This window comes from Phodopus roborovskii, unplaced genomic scaffold, assembly GCF_943737965.1.
Source record: "Phodopus roborovskii unplaced genomic scaffold, PHOROB, whole genome shotgun sequence".
NCBI lineage: Eukaryota > Metazoa > Chordata > Mammalia > Rodentia > Cricetidae > Phodopus > Phodopus roborovskii.
The window spans coordinates 5,475,439-5,495,173 of NW_026126602.1; the positions used below are offsets into that span (position 1 = coordinate 5,475,439).

Genomic DNA, 19,735 nt, shown 5'->3' on the forward strand with positions numbered 1-19,735 from the left:
TGGATATGGGTTAATAATTTAGAGAGGGCTAGCCAATTAGAAGCCACCGGCCAAACGTTTTTATAACTAAATAGCATCCGTGTGTTTATTTGGGACTCAAGGGCAGTGGGACCCTGCAGGGCCAGAAATGTTTATGTTACATAACTGTATACTAATATTTCTTATAAATAAACCCCAACTCTACTTCAAGCAGGTTCATCCTAAAATTCTATCTGCAGCCAAGTCAAGAACCCAGCCTCACCTGAGGAGGTCTGTGAGAACAAGGGAAGCCCCCAGGTTGTTGGCAGCCATTCTGGGCTACACCATCACTAAAAGTCAGGAGGAAGAGGGCCACACTGCTGGGCTCTCATCCTGACTTAGCCACTCAGAACTCAAGTTCTGTATTCATTAATGAAATGCTTTGTAACTGTTTGCCATTATTCTCACTGTCCTTTCAACATAAGCAACAGGTACAGATGTACAAACTTGGAAGGAGGCAGGATACTCTTCTCCTAACTTAAACAGAGTGCGGCCTGAAGAGCTTTGCACTTAAGGGTCTCACTCCTGGAGTGTTTTCCCTTTCAGTTCCAATTGCCTTCTTGTTTCATTTATGTCTTTTGTCAAATGTTATTATCTTTTTCTGACTACTACACCCAAGGGAACACTGGCCCCAGCTCCAGTAGGCTCTGTCCCTTACCCTGCTCTGTATTGATTTTCCAGCTGTATTGTCAACTGACAACACATTACAATTTTTTCTTCATGGCCAATCCCTCATACTGACCATAAACTCAATGGGAATAGAGATTATTGTACATTTAGTTTACTTCTGTGTTCTCTGCACCTGTAATTCACTCAGAAGATAGCTGCCATTCAATAAGTACTGAATGCATGACTGAATGAATGAATCTAGCCCTCTGCTTTGCTTTAGTCCCTTACAGCCATGGTTCTGGGTGATACCTAATGAGAACAGGATTTCTCAACAGTAGCAATGTCAGTATTTGAGGCCAAGTCATTCTTTGGTACAGGCTTGTTTTGTGCAACAGTGATATCTAATGGCTTTGGCTTCTACTAGATTCCAATAAGTAGTACCTGGTCTCTGTCCCAAGTTATGAATATTAGAATGTCTCTGGAAATCAGCAAATATCTACCAGGAATCAAAAGGTCCCAGGTGAGAATCACGGGGGAAGTGTCATGCTGACTAGGCTGGCATGGGGTTCATTATTGTTAACATTATAGATAAATTACTAAAAATGGGTGCATATTAATGGCAAGACCAGGATGTCTAAATAAAAGGCACATAATATTGAGTCCATAATGAAGCCAAGAATTCCAGGCAATTATATGATTATAATAAGCGACGGTAACTGTGGATGGAGACAAAATTATTGAATATGATTGACTTGGCTGAATTATTATATTAGACTAAGAACAAATGCAAACAAACTTAACCTTGGTCTTAAGCCCAAGCTTAAGCCCAAGCTCTGGAGGCCAGAAGACACTCAATACATCAAGTGTAGTTATAAAATAACCACCTGAGTGGCCTGGGATTCTAACTTGAAACATGTAAGCTGAATCAAAATCTCAGATAGTATGTATTTCCTTCTGACAGTATGCCCCCTTAAAAGTTTCAAAACCTAAAGCTGGCATGGGGGCGCCCCCTGTAGTCCAAGCACTTGGAAGGTGAAAGCAAGAGAAGCAGGTCCCTAGGCCAGCCTTGACTACACAGCCACTCTGAGGCCAGCCTGGGATATGTGAGACTTAAAAAAAGGTTTTACAACCTGGGTAATTCTTTTTAAGTTTTAAAAATCTTCTTTGTATGATTTTTCCCAAGGAAACATTGGCAAGATAATTTCAAAGAACTTTGTACAGAGGAACAAGAATATAATAAGTAAAGAATTGAAAACTGGTTGTTTTATTAATGGAATTTTAAATTAATTAATTTACTAAAAACATGGAACTACATTTCTAGAACTGATAAAGGCCCAGGCAGATTTAAACTTTTAGGATCAGGCAGCAGGCTTTGAGGGACACAATAAGTTGATAGATATCACAGCACGTCATTATTTTGGTTTAAAACCAAACACATTTTTACAACACCATGCTTAAAATTTATGAAATAACATTTACCATTTTTCCATAAAAGCAACTAATAATTGACATGTCTTAGAAGTCTAAATCAGTAACTCATGACATACCTTTAGAACAAAGCAGTGGTCAGTGGGTGCTTTGTATTTCAGTTTACACTGGATCCCATAGTAAATGTTAACATTTTCAAACTGTATAAAACATGCCAGATCTCGGGATGTCTAAAAGACAGGGGAAAATAAAATCTCTCTGAGATGATATTTACTAGCTTCCACAGATTCATCTTGGTGCTGCAACAGAGGGTTCCATTTCAGTAGATAAAATAAGGAGTTTTAAGATAATATACAAACATGTTCTGTACACAGTCCTACATAAAAGATAGCAGACAACCAGTGTCTGTCCTACAATGGGATGAAAGATGCCACTGCTGCCTTAGCATCTGCTGTGAACTCTGGGAGCCAGAACGGACTGAGCATGAGCTGTTGCTACTGATGCAGTCGTGACAAGGTGACCACTGTTGGAAACTTCACTGTGACTTTGCTATTTGAAGTCAGCGACAGGGCTTGTGATTGACTGACCATTAGGAAATAAAATCAAGTCCCACCCCCCACCCCCAGGATGAAGAATGAGAGCTAAATTCGATGCTCAGTAAATTAGCACACACTCCATGCTCGTTCATGCTTTCTCCTTGGGCTGGCAGGGTTGCCATGGAAACAGGGACCTCTCCTCTGTGGATAAGATGTGTTGTGAAAATGGCAATCTCTAATCTACATATCTGGTTTCACTTCGATTACACATTTGTTCCACTATTTGCGTTGTCCTTTCTCATGTGTTCTAGAACCCCCACCTAGTTACTGAGTAAAGAATACAGGTTGGGAATGTTACACCATTTGGGAGAACTCGCTCCTTTATGCATAGCAGGACATTTTTCTTTTATTTTTTTGGGGGGGATTGAAGTTTTAATGACAAAAATCACATACATCACCACAATTTAAATTTCTACAGTACAATTCTCTTTTTATCAGCTTTTCCCTCGTTCTGCTTTTATTCCTCCTTAGGAATAAAATACACTGATAGACTCCTAAATGTTCTTATTCTTGAGTATATTTTCCTTTCATTCTATCTATCTATCTACCTATCTATCTATCTATCTATCTATCTATCTATCTATCTATCTATCCTATCTACAGGTTTAGGCATAGATGAATCCCATTATACCTGTATATATATACTTCTGTATACATATTATGCATATATACACACATATGCACATATATACACATATCTATGCATATATTTTTTTTTCTCAATGAGGATGGAACCCAAGTCTTTGTGCATGCCAGGGAAGTTCTCTATTCCAACCTCAACATAAGGACTGTAAGAGCCAAAGGCAGTGGGTGACTAAACTGTTCTCTGGACTTAGCAGGGCAGTTGCACATACAAACCCACAGCAGTTGTGACATTGTGCTCAAGACCCGCACAAGCTGAAGCCAGACAAAAAAATCCCAGCATGGGGTGGGAAATGGCATAAAACTGCTGAGGGAGGGAGGGAGGGTCAGTTTTTTTTTTTTTTTTTAAGAGTGTAACACCTGGTGGGTCGATCCACCCCAGTGGATGGTCAGTTTCAGTATTTGGCAACTGAAATTGGACTCATGAATTAAAACAAAGAAAAGGACAGAATCTTGGTTGGGTAGAGAAGGGAGGATATCTGAGAGGAGTTAATGGAAGGGAGGTGAATATGATTGTATGAAAGTCTCAAAAACTAATAAAACACATTAAAACATTTAAATCTCATGAGACAACCGCAAACCCTGCTTCCTGAACTCATTTCTGTCCTTGTTAGGACACAGTTACTAATTTCCACAAGACACACGACTGGCTATCTGGCACTTTCTTTCTGCACAATATTCCATTGCATAGATCAAACTATTGAACTACTGTACTGTAGTTGCTCAGAGATTAATCCAGCTTTTGCTATTATGAAAATATTGTGTATATGAGTAAATATTTCTGTGGATAAATCACCAAAGGTACAGCTGCTGTCTGTCCAAAGGGGCATGCATCCGCATCCCCTTACACAGCACAGGACTTGGTAAATCATTCTCAACTTGGCTGTATCATTCTACAGTCCAGCTCTTCAGTCCCAAGCATGTCCCCATTTCTTACCCTCTCCCACCAACATTGTCAATACTACTGATTTTATCAATCTCAAGGAAGGGAGTAATATCTATTAACTTACTGGTAAGATGGAGAAGCTTTCACTAAGCTAATTTTGATATTGTTTCCTAGGAATCCTTACTTAATAAGCTTTGCCATTTTTCTTGCACATGCTTATCTTTTTCTTTTTGATTTGTTGAAGTCTTTACATATGATGGACAGTTACATTTGGTAATACTGTTGCAAATGTCTGACGGTGTAGCTTGTCCTTCAAGTCTTGCTTGGTCTCTTCATCCATAAGGAATTTAAAACAACTTTACCTAGTAGACACTGTCAATTTTCTCCTTTGTAATTTTGAATTTATTTTTGATTTAGAAATGTCATTGTGCACTAGAATTATGAAAATATCAACTCATGTTTTCTTTTATGGTTTTAGAGTAGTTTTTCTAAACACAGCCCAATTAAACTAGGATTTGAGTTGGCTCATTGGCTGGAGTGGAAAGCTTTAAAAATGGGTGTACAATTATGTCAATAATATTTATTATCTTGAATTCTGTAGAATTTTGGCTTTAAATTCCCTATACTAGTTGGCTCTTTGTTGATCTGTTTATTTATAACTGCTTTCTTTTCATTGTAGTCTATTGTTTAATCTCCAAGAGACAGAACTTTAGGACAATGTTCTTCACAGTTTTTTGGGGGAGTCTATTTGGAGATAGCATTTCTTTCCAATTAATTTTGCAGCCTGTCTTTAAGTAAAAAGAATGTAACTGTAGTGTTTTTTAGATCGATAAGACTAGTTCCTTTGTAAAAGTTTCTAGTTTATGTAATATTCATCATTTTTGTTTATAACTATTTTTTTACCCTTGTCACTCCTGTTCTGCACAGAATCTTGAGTTATGCTTCATTTGCATAAAGCAAAACGATTTCTTCATTGGCCGGTTTGTTTGGCCACAGTCACTTTCCAGGTGAGTGTCTTCTATTGTGGAGACAAGCACGCCAGTTGTGAACAATGTGCTTTTGTCTCTTTTCCAGTGACTGTATTTCTGACTTTCCTGACCTCCATCCAATGCTGTACTGACTTTCCTGACCTCCATCCAATGCTGTACTTCTGACTTTCCTCTGACCTCCATCCAATGACTGTACTTCTGACTTTTCTGTGACCTCCATCCAATGCTGTATATACTTCTGACTTTCCTCTGACCTCCATCCAATGCTGTATATACTTCTGACTTTCCTCTGACCTCCATCCAATGCTGTACTTCTGACTTTCCTCTGACCTCCATCCAATGCTGTACTTCTGACTTTCCTCTGACCTCCATCCAATGCTGTATGTACTTCTGACTTCTGTGACCTCCATCCAATGCTATACTGACTTTCCTGACCTCCATCCAATGACTGTACTTCTGACTTTCCTGACCTCCATCCAATGCTGTACTTCTGATTTTTCTGTGACCTCCATCCAATGACTATACTTCTGACTTTCCTCTGACCTCCATCTAATGCTGTACTTCTGGCTTTCCTGTGACCTCCATCCAATGACTGTACTTCTGACTTTCCTCTGACCTCCATCCAGTGTTCTTGGCAACAATGAGAGAAGCTGCCCAACTCTAAGGTGAATGCAGCTTGCATCATTCAGTGAACTGTCCATCCTCAGCTTAGATATATATCATATGTTTAACTGCCTAGGACATATATGCTGTGAAACAAAACACATCATCTGTGGGACAATGTCACGTTGTCCAGTGTGGGACTGGAGCAAAGGTAGCAGAGGTAGGAAGCATCAGGTCTAAGATTCACACCAGAGTAAAATGGCTAAGTGGGGCAACATCGGCCTCGCATCAGGAGTTACCCACAATGGCCACAGAGATAGTGAGGCTGCCTCACTAGTGATGTCACCTGCTTGGGGAGGAGGGACAAACTTTAGTAGAGGAAATCTGCAACGCAGAAACATGTCATTTGGCAAAGCCCTACATTCGGCTTACCCTAGACAGGAGTATATTCTAAAGCTTTTAAAGGTGAACAAAATGAACTGTCCTAACTCTCAAGAAAAGTGTCAGCCAAGAGTATAGGTCAGAGCCACTGTTAAAATTAGATTTAGAATAACAATTTGCTATGTTTGTAGATTCAAGCCAATAATCCCAGCTTGCCAAGTAAAGCTTAAATGGCATCTAAGATGCTCTGATAAACTAAGAAGCATAATGGATTCAATGTGCCTCTGAGAACAATTTGACTATTCAGATATAAGATTTAAAATCCAATGTAGATCTCAAGACTTGTAACACCACTGAGATTTTAGGTAAAATAAGTTTGATCATAATGACTTCAGAACAAGGGGATTAATATGAAGGACAATGCTTTTCAGAATACAGTAGGTCAGGGTTGATAGGAGGTGACTTTACCTGCTGGGCCATCTTGATAGCCCAAGGCTTTAAAACATAAAATTTAATTTTAATATTCAGGAGAAAGTTATAGGGAACTCAAATCTACTTCAATAATTTCATATTGTGGGACATATATTTGTGTAGATTTTGTAGTACTGCATAATTCGTGGGACCAGGATGTATCTGAGATTGTCTCCTCCTGAAGTATTTCTGTGTCTCACCCTCCTGAGATGTGTCCTCACATAAGTGCCATTTTGACTTTTCACTTTGTTACCATCTTCCCTTGTGACTGTGGTAGTTTGGACTGGGAATGGTCCCCACAGGGCCATATGCTAAGACACCACTGGGAGGCGGTAGAGACATCAGGAGCTGGGGCTGGTTGGGTGTTCCCAGAAGGAGCTCTGGGACTCTGGCTTCTCCTTTTGCTTCTGCCATGAGAATGCCTTCCTCTGCCATTTCCCTCCCTATGAGGAAATGCCTTGCCACAAGCTCAGAACAATAGGTTGATTTCCAAAACTGAGCCAAAATAAACTTGTCTTTAGAAAAATTACTTTATTTAACTTTTGAGATTGTAATTACATCATTTTCTCCCTTCCCTTTCTTTCTCTCCAAACCTTCTCACATACCCATACTCACTTTCAAATTCATGGTCTCTTTTTCTTTAATTGAAATACATGCACACACACACACACACACGTACATACACATATGTATTTCTAAATACAACATTCTCAGTTTGTGTAATATTACTTCCATTAGGGTTTCAGGGCTGACCATTTGGTCCTGGATAACGAATTGTTATGCTTTTCCCTGGGGAAGATTGTTTCTCCCACTTTCAGCATTCCTATTTGCTGTAGTTCTTTGCATAGGGTTGAAGCTTCCTGGGCTTTCCCCTGTCCACATTAGAATGTCTATTGTCCTTTTAAAAAAATATTCCTTTTTATATGCATTGGCGTTTCCCCTGCATTTATGTCTGCGTGAGGGTGTCAGATCCCTTGGAACTGTAGTTATAGACAGTTGTGAGCTGTTATGTATGTGCTGGAAATTGAACCTATGTCTTCTAGAAGAGCAGTCAGTGCCCTTAACCTCTGAACCATTTCTCCAGCCCCTATTGTTGTCCTTGTTCAGCTCACATTTATGCAGCTGTGTTGGTGAGACTTGATGGGTGTAGCTTTCGATATTCCTGGAAGACACAGCCTCACAGCAAACTCCCTGTTCCTTTGGTTCCCACAATCTTTCTACTCCATCCTCTGCAATGACTCCTAAGCCTTAGGGGCGGAACAAATATATCTTCTTAAACATTTGATCATCTCGGGAGTTTTCTTATAGTAATGAAAAAACTGACTGACCTTTGTCTTTCCTTTGGGAACATAATAAATTCCAGAAGCCCTCAGAAGAAAGTAGCGTCGTTTCCAGGACTTCTTTCCATCTTCTTTCAAATAAAGAGCTCCTTCAAGTTCTGGTACGATGATGGATGTGCCACAGAAACTTTCCTGAAATTGGAATTCAGAGGCATAAAACATACATTCTGTTCACATTTAAAGGACAATCCCATTTTAAGTCAACTCTGTTGGAAATTGATTGAACACATTTTCTTAGTGTCAAAGGTGCAGGATCTTGGGATCCATGTCAAGAGTTTCTAGCCACTGAGCTCTGAATCTGTGGATCATTAAATCTCAGTTCCTATTTTTGTAAAAATGGAGAAATAGTTGGATTTTGGTTGTGAGTATAATCTTATTATATTGTAGAGGTAAGCATCCAATAAAGCCTTTTAATGTTGTGATAAGTTGGAACATAAAAATTCCTTTCTACAGGAGACTAACCAGGTATGGTGGCTCCTGCCCATAATTCCAGCACTTGGAGAGGCTGAGGCAGGAGAATTGCCATGAGTATAAAGCCAGCCTGGGTTAGTAAGTCCCAGGCAAACAGGACATATACAATGAAACTATCCCAAAAACAAAAATCAAACCAAAAGGGAGAATAAATATTTACAATATTTTATTGCCATTAAGTAGTAAAATTATATAATTCTACAATAATAGTATTTTGTTTTATTTTTTAAAAAGATTTTTATCATTTATTTTTACATCTGTTCATCCCCCAAATTAGTATTTTATTATTGGATGTTTTCAAACATAATAAGGGACATTACTAATACTATAATAAACAGGAAAAAAAATCATGTTTTCTAGGTATAGATTTCCAAAATGTAAAACTTGCATGGAAATATGTAAATCTCAATATTTTTTTTAAAAGAAATTAGATAAATTGCATACTAGTCTATTTTTTGATTGTATACTCAATTATTACTTTCCTTTAATATTAATAACTCTCAGTATAGTTTCATAAATGCAAAATAATGTAATTTCTCATCCTTCAGAGTAAAGCTCTGTGCAGGAGATCTGGGAGAACAGCTCTGTGCACATTTCTCCCAGTGACCCTCCGATTCAGGGAGTAGTTGGCTTGTTAATCATCTATTAAGATTATTTGAATTTCTGGCCCAAAGATGACAGGACAATCTATAACTTCCCATAACATAACAGGTTTTGTGTTTTCATTCACATTCAGCTATATATGGTTTTGAAATCTAATCCCAAGGACTATTCATGCAACTATGTCAATTCATACACAAGCAAGGGTCCTCTTGTGAACAGGGAATTTCTACTCATTGGTTAAAACAAATGGCTGTGGCAGGAAAATGTTTCATTTCCATGAATGGGTCTCCACCATCACCGATATGTTCAGAATCCTTCCTATCCTCACATTTGGGGACACCTGGTGTTTTTTCATCATTCTAAGGCAACGGTTTTCAGCCTTCCTAACGCTGAGACCCTTAATATAGTTCCTCATGTTATGTTGAACCCCCCACCATAAAATTATTTTCATTGCTACTTCATAACTAATTTTGTTACTGTTATGAATCATAATGTAAATATCTGATATGCAGATATGCTTTCATTGCTGTAAATTGAACATAATTAAAGCACAGTGATTAAACACAAAACAATATGTAATTGCATATTGTGAAATATATAAAAATAGCTTTAATAATTCAAAAGATATGAGGCATAGTTCAGGCAATACAGTTCTTTTATATGTATATATTAATACATATATATTATTTTTTCTTATTTTACATATCAATCCTAGTTCCCTCTCCCTCCCTCCCATGCCCCTTGAGCCCCATTCTGTCCCCCTCCCACGACTCCACAGGGAGGGTGATGCCTTCCAGGAGGGATCATCAAAATCTGTCAAGTCATTTGGAGTAGGGTCTAGGTCTTCCCTCCTGCCTCTAGGCTAAGGGAGTATCCCTCCATGGGGAATGTGCTCCCAAAATCTTTCGTGCACCAGGGATACATCCTGGTTCTATTGTCAGAGGTCCCTTAGACTGCCCAGGCCTTCTAACTGAGACCAATGTTCAGGGGGTCTGAGTTGGTACAATGCTGGTTTCCCAGCTATCAGTCTGGGTGTCCATGAGCTCCCCCTTGTTCAAATCAGCTGTCTCTGTGGGTTTCTGTAGACTGGTCTTGACCCCTCTTATCACTCCTCCCTCTCTGCAACTAGATTCCAGGAGTTTGGCTCAGTGTTTAGCTGTGGGTGTCTGCTTCTGTTTCCATCAGCTACTAGATGAGGGCTCTATGATGGCATATAAGTTAGTTATCAATCTTGTTATCAGGGAAGGGCATATAAGGTAGCCTTTCCACTGTTGCTCAGATTGTTAGTTGGCGTCATCCTTGTAGGTCTCTGGACATTTCTCTAGTATCAGTTTTCTTTTCAAACCTATAATGGTTCCCTCTATTATGGTATCTCTTTTTATTCAACTATGTTCATAGCAGCATTATTTGCAATAGCAAGAACCTGGAAGCAACCTAGATGCCCATCAATTGAAGAATGGATAAAGAAGGTGTGGCACATTTATACAATGGAATACTACTCATCGGAAAAAGCAATGGAATCTTGAAATTCGTAGGCAAATGGATGGAACTTGAAGAAACCATCCTGAGTGAGGTAACCCAGTCACAAAAAGAGGAACATGGCATGTACTCACTCATATATGGATTTTAGACCTAGAGCAAAGGTTCACCAGCCTATAATTCACACCACCAGAGAAACTAGGATATAAGGAGGAACCTAAGAGATTCATACAAGGTCCCTCACAGAAGGGGAAAGGAACAAGATATCCTGAGCATATTGGGAGTGGGGGGGCAGTGAGTGGAGAGTGGAGAGACAGTTAGGAGAAAGAGAAGGGGAGAAGAGGACATGTGGAACCAGGAAGATTGAGTTGGGGGACGAATAGATGAGAGCAAAAAATGAGATAGCAATACAGTTCTTTAAAGTTTCCTATGTTTTGCTGGTATTCACATCAATAACAACTGAATATAAACAGACTGATCAGCATCCAGATTAAGTTCCCAAATACATGGACACACACACACACACACACACACACACACACACACACACACACACACACCACATACACGCTTTGAAGTAGTTGGCAATCTTACAGTACATGATTTTGGAAATCATATACCTCTCATTCCATAGAGCCCTCCTATAGTGGAATGAACACGTCACAGAGAGCTTTATGATGATTCATGTCTTTTTAGTGAAAGAATTACTAATTCAATTTCATAAAAACAAACCATTTTGTCTAAAGTCGTACTTCCTTACAGTTGACTAAAAAAAAGCCATTAAATTATTTAAATGACTATCATTTGGTAATAATTAGCATGTAATCAATTTCATGGGGTGTTTCAGAATTTTCCATTGTTGTGTGAGCAAATAATTGAACAGATCCAGCAAATGTCCTTTGCATTTATTACACTTTGCAAACTGAAGCTTACCTCAAGTAATGATTCTTTGTTTTTAGCATTCATTTTCTCATTGGTTTCCTTGTTTTCTTTTTTCCCCTTGTTATCCAAGTAGAAATTCTAGATAAAACATTAAGAGATCAGATCAGCAACTATTCATTATTACAATGGATACTGCAAGGAACTCACAATCTTGCTGGAGAGAGAAGTCATTTCTATGTAAGAACATAAACAAAACAAAACTGCAGTAACTCTATTAGGGAAGCAACACGACCAGCTGCAGTATCACCCAGACTCAAGCAGAATTTTCGTTCCTTCCCAGAAAGCAGAACAGAAAATATTAGCAAGGGGTGTGAAACCATTTTAATGTTAATTTCTGTATGTCATGAACCTCTGTGTCAAATACTGACAGCTGAGGGGCACTCAGGAGAAGCCCAGGGTTTGAATTTGAACCTTTGTCTAAATTCAGCAGGAGAGCAACTCTGGTCAATGAGTGAAAGTCCTCAGGCCTTAGGGCTCAATGTTTGTTTCAGGTGATGAAAGTCAGGACATACTCTCGTACCACGCAGGACATGAGTGTTAGAGACAATAGTGAGAGGGAGTGTCAGAGGCTAAAGAGTGGGACACCTGGTCCTCGTACGTGATGTTTGTCATGTTAGTTATAAAAGACTGAATCAAAAAAATGGGTGCTGAGAAGGTCAAGAACATTTTTGTTCTAAGTGTGCAGGGCCACACTGTGGAAAAGGCAGGCAAACACAAGGTGGACCAAATCTCCTGGGTCTGTTTGGAACTGTCCTCTGTATTATCTCATACAGATGCCAACAAGAGCATATATTTCATGCAGGAGAAAATACACCTACAGACTATTTGGAGAATCTCAACCGTGGATCTACTAAAGTTCTGTGATGTCAAAATTCTCTGCAGTTTCTTTCTTTTATTTTGAATTAAATACAACCACATAAATGACTACAGAAAGATCATTTATCCTACATGGATGGTAGAGAGCATGAGTTACCTATTATTAATTCTTGTATCCCAGATAGTCATGGGCCTTGAATGGCCATTTACTAACCATTATTCATAAACATTAAAATAAAGTAGCAGTCAGTACCTAAGGATGCATGTCCTCTTCTGTTAGAAACTGCTGTAAACTTGGAAGCCTACAGTTTGTTCAGGGCTTATTATTACTATTAGTTGCACTATTTGCTTAGTCGTAAGAGAGAAAGTAAAGCAAGGTGTGGTAGTTTTAATGTAATTGGCCCCCATAATCTTATAGTGAGTGGCACTATTAGGAGGTATGGCTTTATTGAAGTGGGTGTGGCCTTACTGGAGGAAGTGTGTCACTGTGGAGGCGGGCTTTGAGGTTTCCTATGCTCAGGATGCCACTCAGTGGACTTTCTGTTGCCTGTAAGATGTAGGACTTTATAGCTACTCCAGCACTACGTCTGTCTGCGCACACACTGCCATGCACCCCACCATAATGGTAATTGTAGACAGAAGTTTCTGTCCTGCCCAGTTCCATAGCCCTTTAGTCCCAAATAAACACACAGAGGCTTATATAAATTATAAACTGTTTGACCTATTGCTCAGGGTTATTACTAACAAACTCTTACAACTTAAACTAACCCACAGTTATTATCTATGTTTAGTCATGTGGCTTGGTACCTTTGCTCAGTAAGGTATTCTCATCTTGCTTTCCCTGTGTCTGGCTGTGGCTCACTCTCTGCCTTCCTCTTCCCAGAATTCTCGTAGTCTGGTAGCCCCACTATACTTCCTGCCTGGCTACTGCTTATCAACCTTTTATTAAATCAGTACGAGTGACAAATCTTTACAGTGTACTAGAGTATTATCCCACATCAGATAATGGACTCTGAAACTGTAAGTGAGCAACCTCAGTTAAATGTTTTTCTTGTAAGAGCTGCTGTGTTCATGGTGTCTCTTTACGCAAAAGAAACCCTAACTAACACACAAGCTAATGTTGAACTGGGTCATCATTTGAATTGTATACAGATTCTAAACTAATCATTGGATTGAATCTATTGACTATGAAGTCCCCGGGAAAAGACCTTTGTTTATGGATCATGAGTTTACCTATAAGGTCAGGATTGCTATCTTCTCTTGACTCCATTATTACACTGCTTAGCCTAGTGGAATGAGAACTGTCATCTGACTGTGGTCACACTATCGTTTTATTAGTACATTCATTTGCATTCAATACTTGTTCACCTATTAAACTTATAGTATTTGGAATGGTTACTTTATTTTGAGGCTTGCATGTTCTATTAAGCTGGTGTTTCCTCAATTAAAGTGAAGTGGATAATTATTTTTTTAAAAGGTGGGGAGGGGGGAAGATGGGGCTGGAGAGATGGCTCAGCACTTAAAAGTGCTTACTGTATTTGCAGAAGTTCCAGGTTCAGTTCATAGCACCTATATCAGATAGCTTATAACCACCTGTAAGTGCAGTTCTAGAGAATCTGTTGCTCTCAGGTGTCAGAAGGTACCTACATAGATAGGGCTCACACAAACTCCTGAGGTGTGCACATGCACACACACACACATAAATAAAAATAATAAATTAATATTAATATTAAAAAGGAAGAAAAAAGTGTAGACTTAACAGCAGCTTATCTTAAAAGCCATTAAGACCACCAATTAACTAATGTAACACTTCTGGATAGCAAAAGATACCATCATTCAAGAAAAGAGGCAGCCTACAGAATGGGAAAAATCTTAACCAATTATACATCTGGCAGAGGGTTAGTATCTAGAATATACAAATTACTCAAAGCAAACAACAACCCCAAAAAACTAAACATCAAGAAATCAAACAACCCAATTATAAAACAGGGTTTGAAATAAAACAGAGTTCTCAAAAGATGACACACTAACATCTGATAAATATTTAAAAAAAAAAAAAAAGTTCAACATTCCCAGCCATCAGCAAAATGCAAATCAAAACTAGTTTGAGATTTCTTCTTGACCAAATGTGGTAAGGTCAGGAAAAACACATGACAGCACACACTGGTGAGAATTCAGGGAAAGGGCAACATTTATCCACTGCTGGCTGGAGTATGGCCATTCTGGAAATGTGGGGATTCCTCAAAAAGCTGAGAACAGACCTACCATAAAATCCAGCTATTACTCTTGGGCATATACCTAAAGGTTTCTGTACCTCACTACAGAGACACTTGCTCATTCATGTTCATGGGTGCTCTGTGCTTAACAGCCAGGAAATGGAAATACCCAAGGTGTCTGTCAACTGAGCATGATGAAAACATGTGCACCTGTGCAATGAGCTATTACACAGCTGTTTAAGAGTATAATCTGCACAAAAACAAATGGAACTGGAAACAGTCGTCCCGAGTGAGGTAACCCAGACCCATGAAGACAAACACTGTATGTTTTCTGTCTTATAGGAATGTTAGCCTTTAAGCTTTGGATCGATGCATTTATTTCAGAATACCAACACAGGTTAGGGCCCATGGGGGAAATAGAATATAGTGTTATAGACAAATAGAAGAGAGAAGATTAAATGGAGTGGAGGATAAGAGGGCAAGTAAGAGGAGGTAACATAGGAGGGGATAACTAACTTTACTGTCCTTTTGAAAAAATATGGAAACTTGCTATTGTAGAAGCTTACTAAAATATATACATATGTAAAAGGAGCTTAAATGGAGTTACTCTATAGCGTGGGGACAATACCCCAACCAGACCAAATAAAACACCTAGTAACAAGAATGGGTTGCATATTTTTCAGTCATTGGCCAAACGCATCCCATAGACTCCCCAAACATTATGGTTAGTTGCCAATGCTATTGGTTACCCTCTATAACTTGACAATAAAACTCTAGTACTAAAGATAATATTGAGCCATAGAACATAGAGAAATCTAGCTCAACCAGAAGCTTCATCCCTACTGATAGAATTCATAATGCTGGAAGGTTCTAGAAGCACTACTGGAAGAGAAAAGTAATCATCAATCCCATTCAGTTGTGAACCCTGTGAGTTACAATAATTATCTGCCTGGCAAGATATGCCCTTTGATCCAATAGTGGCATGAATATTGTGGGAGCAACCAACCACTTTTGATTGGATTTAAGGTCTACTTTACAAGATGGAACTCATACTAGACATTGATAATGATGTCAAGAACATGAGGTTAGACAAGTATTAGGCCCTATGGAAAAAGCGACTACTATTATTTTGCTAAATGGGCACAGCAATAAAACAACTCCTTATGAAATACTACTATGCCTACTGAATGTACCACTCAAATTCCATTAGAGAAGACTCTTCTTGTAGTAAGTGACAGTCAAAACAGAAATGCACAACTTGTCAATATGCGGAGATTAAGAGACTTTGGAATGTTCAGCTCTGAAAGGGATGTCTAACTTATACCCTTTCCCGTAAAAGTTCAGGGATCTATGTGGAAGAGAGGACAGAAAGATTATAAGAGCCAGAGGTGGTGAATAACTTCAAGGAAACAGTGTTTTCCAGACACAACACCGAAGATGCACACATGTATTCACCAGGACTGTGTCATCAGCAAGCACAAGACATGCCCAAGCTGAAAGAGGCAAAATCTCAGCATGGAGGAGGGGAGATGGGCATGAAGCCCCACTCCTAGCTAAGGAAGTATTGGCATGTGATTGTTGTCAAGAAAGTTCCTTAGTTTGCTTTCTACTGCTGTGATGACTGGGAAAGTCAATTTTCTTCAGTACAGTAACACCTGGTATATCCACCACACTCCAAGAATAGTCAGCCAACATAATTGGATTCCATTGTTTTTTGAAAGAGAGAGAAAGCAGTGGGTGGTGGTGAAAGAGAGAGAGAGAGAGAGAGAGAGAGAGACAGAGAGAGAGAGAGAGAGAGAATGAAGTTCGGTGGGTAAAGACTTGAGGGAAGATCTGGGCGGAGTTGAGGAGAGGGTGAGCATTATTAAAGTATATTGTATGAAATTATCAAAACACAAAACATCTCTTAAAAGGCGACTGAAGAGAAAGAGACACTGTCTCATTGATTACAAGCAAAACATCTCATGGCTTGAGTCAGGCTGATCCAAGGCTTTCTCAGAGGCTTTGATGAAAGGACAGAAGGAACCTACTCTGTGCCCTTGCCCAGGGGCACATTTGGCAAGATACAGTCAAGGGGCTAGGGTTTTGGTTCCTCATAAATTGGCTTTTCCCCCTAAAGAGACAAGTCGTCAGCTCCACGGCCACTGTGTATTTTGTCTGTGATGCAATTGGAATATCCTATATTTGTGAAACATTGCTTGATTAGCCTATTAGCTTTGCCCCAATGTATGATAATGTCGCACTGATTCTGTCCTATTCCCCCTTACAGATTGTAGAAGAGATGCTATTCTTTTTGACAAACTTGCTTGGCATAGACATAGCTTGTAGAAGGCCTCCTGAGCCCACCCAGCCTTTCCTGGTTTCTTCATCTTCTGATGTCCTGGTTCTTCCTTTCAGTAGCTGGTCCCCTGCTTGACGGTTGATGTCAATGTATAATGATCTAATTTATTCTATCAGCCACTCATGATGTGAGTGGCTGATAGAATATATTCATTGAACAACCCTGACTTAAATAAAAGTGACTTGTAATCTTTTTCAGAAATAGTTAATTCCAGTTCACTGAATGCTACCATTGCATATTACTGGGTTTAATTAGTAAACTTCAACTTCTCATGACATTAAGAAATGCCACCTCCAGACCTGTTGGAGATGGGTCTTATACTTAGTTTAAACATTGACAACATTATTATCACTGTCAGCACAGAGGAAGCTTTAGCTCAGATACCCACAAGTGGCAACAAGTTAAACCATGTTCAAACAGAACACCAATACAGTTGTGTTTATACCCCTGTTTTTTATACATAATTTCCTTGACTTTAACAACAATATAACCTGCCATGTAAGGGATGATGGTGTTGGAACATTCCAAACCATTTTTGGCATAGACTGGTCTGAATTTAAAATCATAAGTGTGAGCCATGAAACCAGATTTGTTATGACTTTGTCTGTAACCCTTCACTGGTTATTACCTGATAACTCCCTTCACTGCAGGACAGGGATTTTAACACAACCACTTCCATGGAATCTACCTTACTGTTAAAGATGATAATGACAAATGCTATTATTTAATAACAGATACAATAGCTTTATAAAGCTTAGGACAGTGGAGAAGTCTGGGCCACTCACAGTAAGCCACATCTAAAGCTTCTGATGTACATGTGAAGCCTCATCAAGGATACACTCACATCAATGTCTACATCTTTAACCTGTATTTTAAAAACTGATCAGCTGAAATAATAGGTGAATTCTTTCACAATTGCTTTCCCACTCCTTAGAAATAGAGGGCACCCTGCACACCCACAAGAACCTTACTGCTCTGGGTTGTAAAGCTCAAAGGCCGGAACAAAGGAATCACTTGAAACACTGGCATGAAACAGTGGAAGACTCATAAAAAACCCCTTGTTTGAAAGTCAAGCTATTTCTAATGCTTTGCTTCCCTCACAATGGAGAGTACCTAATTATTTTGTCAGTCAGTGGATGAAAAGAACCATCATTGAGCCTCTAGTGGTTTTTAGCTGACAACCTGGAAGAAGTTCAAAGACCTGAATGGTGTTTTCCTATTCCCATCCATTTATTAATGTGAACCCATTTTCTCAATTCTTTTTATCTGTAAAAAGTAGTTAACACCTGTCTTGGCCAGGCTTGTTTGTTTGTTTGTAAACTTGACACAAGCTAGGGTTATCTGGGAAGAGAACCTTCACTTGAGAAAATTCCTCCATCAGATTGTCTGTAGGCAAGTCTGTTGGGTGTTGTCTTTAATGATTGATGCCAAGGGCCCAGTCCATTGTGGGTGGTACCCTCCTTTGGCAGATTGTCTGGGGGCAGTATAAGAAAGAAAGCTGAGAAAACCATGAAGGACTAACCAGTAACTACTGTTCCTCAGGGTCTCTGCCTCCAGCTTCCTGCCTTGAGTTCCTGCCCTGACTTTCTTCAGTGACAGACTATAATCAGATATGTAAGCCAAATAGAGCCTGTCCTCCCCAAGTTGCTTTTGGTCATGGTATTAATCACAGCAATAGAAAACGAACTAAGACTATATATATATATATATATATATATATATATATATATTTGATTGTATTGATTGATATATATATATAATTGATATATATATATATATATATATATATATATATAATTGAGGATAATTGATTCAGAACATTCATTGATTAATTTTGGAATTAATTAGGAGTGACCTGCCTGTAAGATATGCCAGTGCAATAGTGGGACAAATCTTGTGGGAGTAACCAACCACTCTTTGATTTGAGTTAAGACTCATTCTATGAGTTGGAACCCACACCCAGAGTTCCTTGGGTGTCCCAGAAACTGAGAGTACATAGGCCAGGGACCAAAGGGAAAACCAAATACCACTGTTCTGCTAAAGGAATATAGCAACAAAATGACTCCTAATGATACTGCTATATTCATAAATCTGTGCCTTGCTCAGCCATCATTAGAGAAGCTTCTCTCTGCCACAGATAAAACAAATAGAGACCCACAGCCAGGCAATATGCAGAGGCAGAGAGAGAGAGAGAGAGAGAGAGAGAGAGAGAGAGAGAGAAACATTCAGTCCTAAAAGAGATGTTTCCATCAAATCCCTTTCCTCAGGGCTTAGGGAGCCATGTGGGAGAGGAGGGAGAAAGAGCTTAAGAGCGGAGGAAACCAAGGAATCAAGGTCTGGCACACACAACAGAGCTGGCACACATACACACTCATGGAGGCTATGGCAGCACATGCAGGTCCTGAAAAGGTCTGCACCAGATGGGGTCCTAGAGCTGAAAGGACAAGTGGACACCCCCCCCCATCCCTAACCCAGAAGCTGCCCCCCCCAACTGATAGCCATTTGCTAACGAAAAAGTTAGTTATCTGCAAGGGAGTCTCATGAAAACAAACTACTAAGTGTAGGCCTCATACCCAGTAGCAGATGGCCAATGCAAAATGACTCAACAGCATCTTTGGGAGTTCTTTGTCTCGATGTTAAGTCAGGGCTACTTTTCCCCTGTTCTACCTTATAGGTCCTTTGTGTATCAGTTTTCCATTTTCAAATGGGATTCCTGTGTATTCAAATAAGTGTGCCTCTGCATCTATGTGTGATTTTTGTGATTTTCTTTTGGCTCTTTTTCTTGTTTGGTTGTTTTGTCATAGTCCAATTTATTTTTAAAAACTCATTTATCTTGTCTTGTTTCATTATTATTCCCTAGATGCCTACTTGTTTTCTAATGAGCAACAGGAAGGTGTGGATCCA

At 39.2% G+C, this 19,735-nt stretch overlaps 1 protein-coding gene across 1 annotated transcript in view; it reads right to left on the minus strand.

Annotated features, from left to right (window-relative positions):
• The window catches only part of Apbb1ip (amyloid beta precursor protein binding family B member 1 interacting protein), a 105,635-nt gene that overhangs the window by 15,199 nt on the left and 70,701 nt on the right, over positions 1–19,735 (minus strand). The window contains exons 8-10 of the mRNA XM_051205676.1: positions 11,450–11,536; positions 7,952–8,095; positions 2,175–2,285 (exon numbers count right to left, since the gene is read on the minus strand). Of these exons, the coding sequence (XP_051061633.1) occupies positions 2,175–2,285; positions 7,952–8,095; positions 11,450–11,536 (342 nt within the window). The remainder of the gene's footprint in view (positions 1–2,174; positions 2,286–7,951; positions 8,096–11,449; positions 11,537–19,735) is intronic.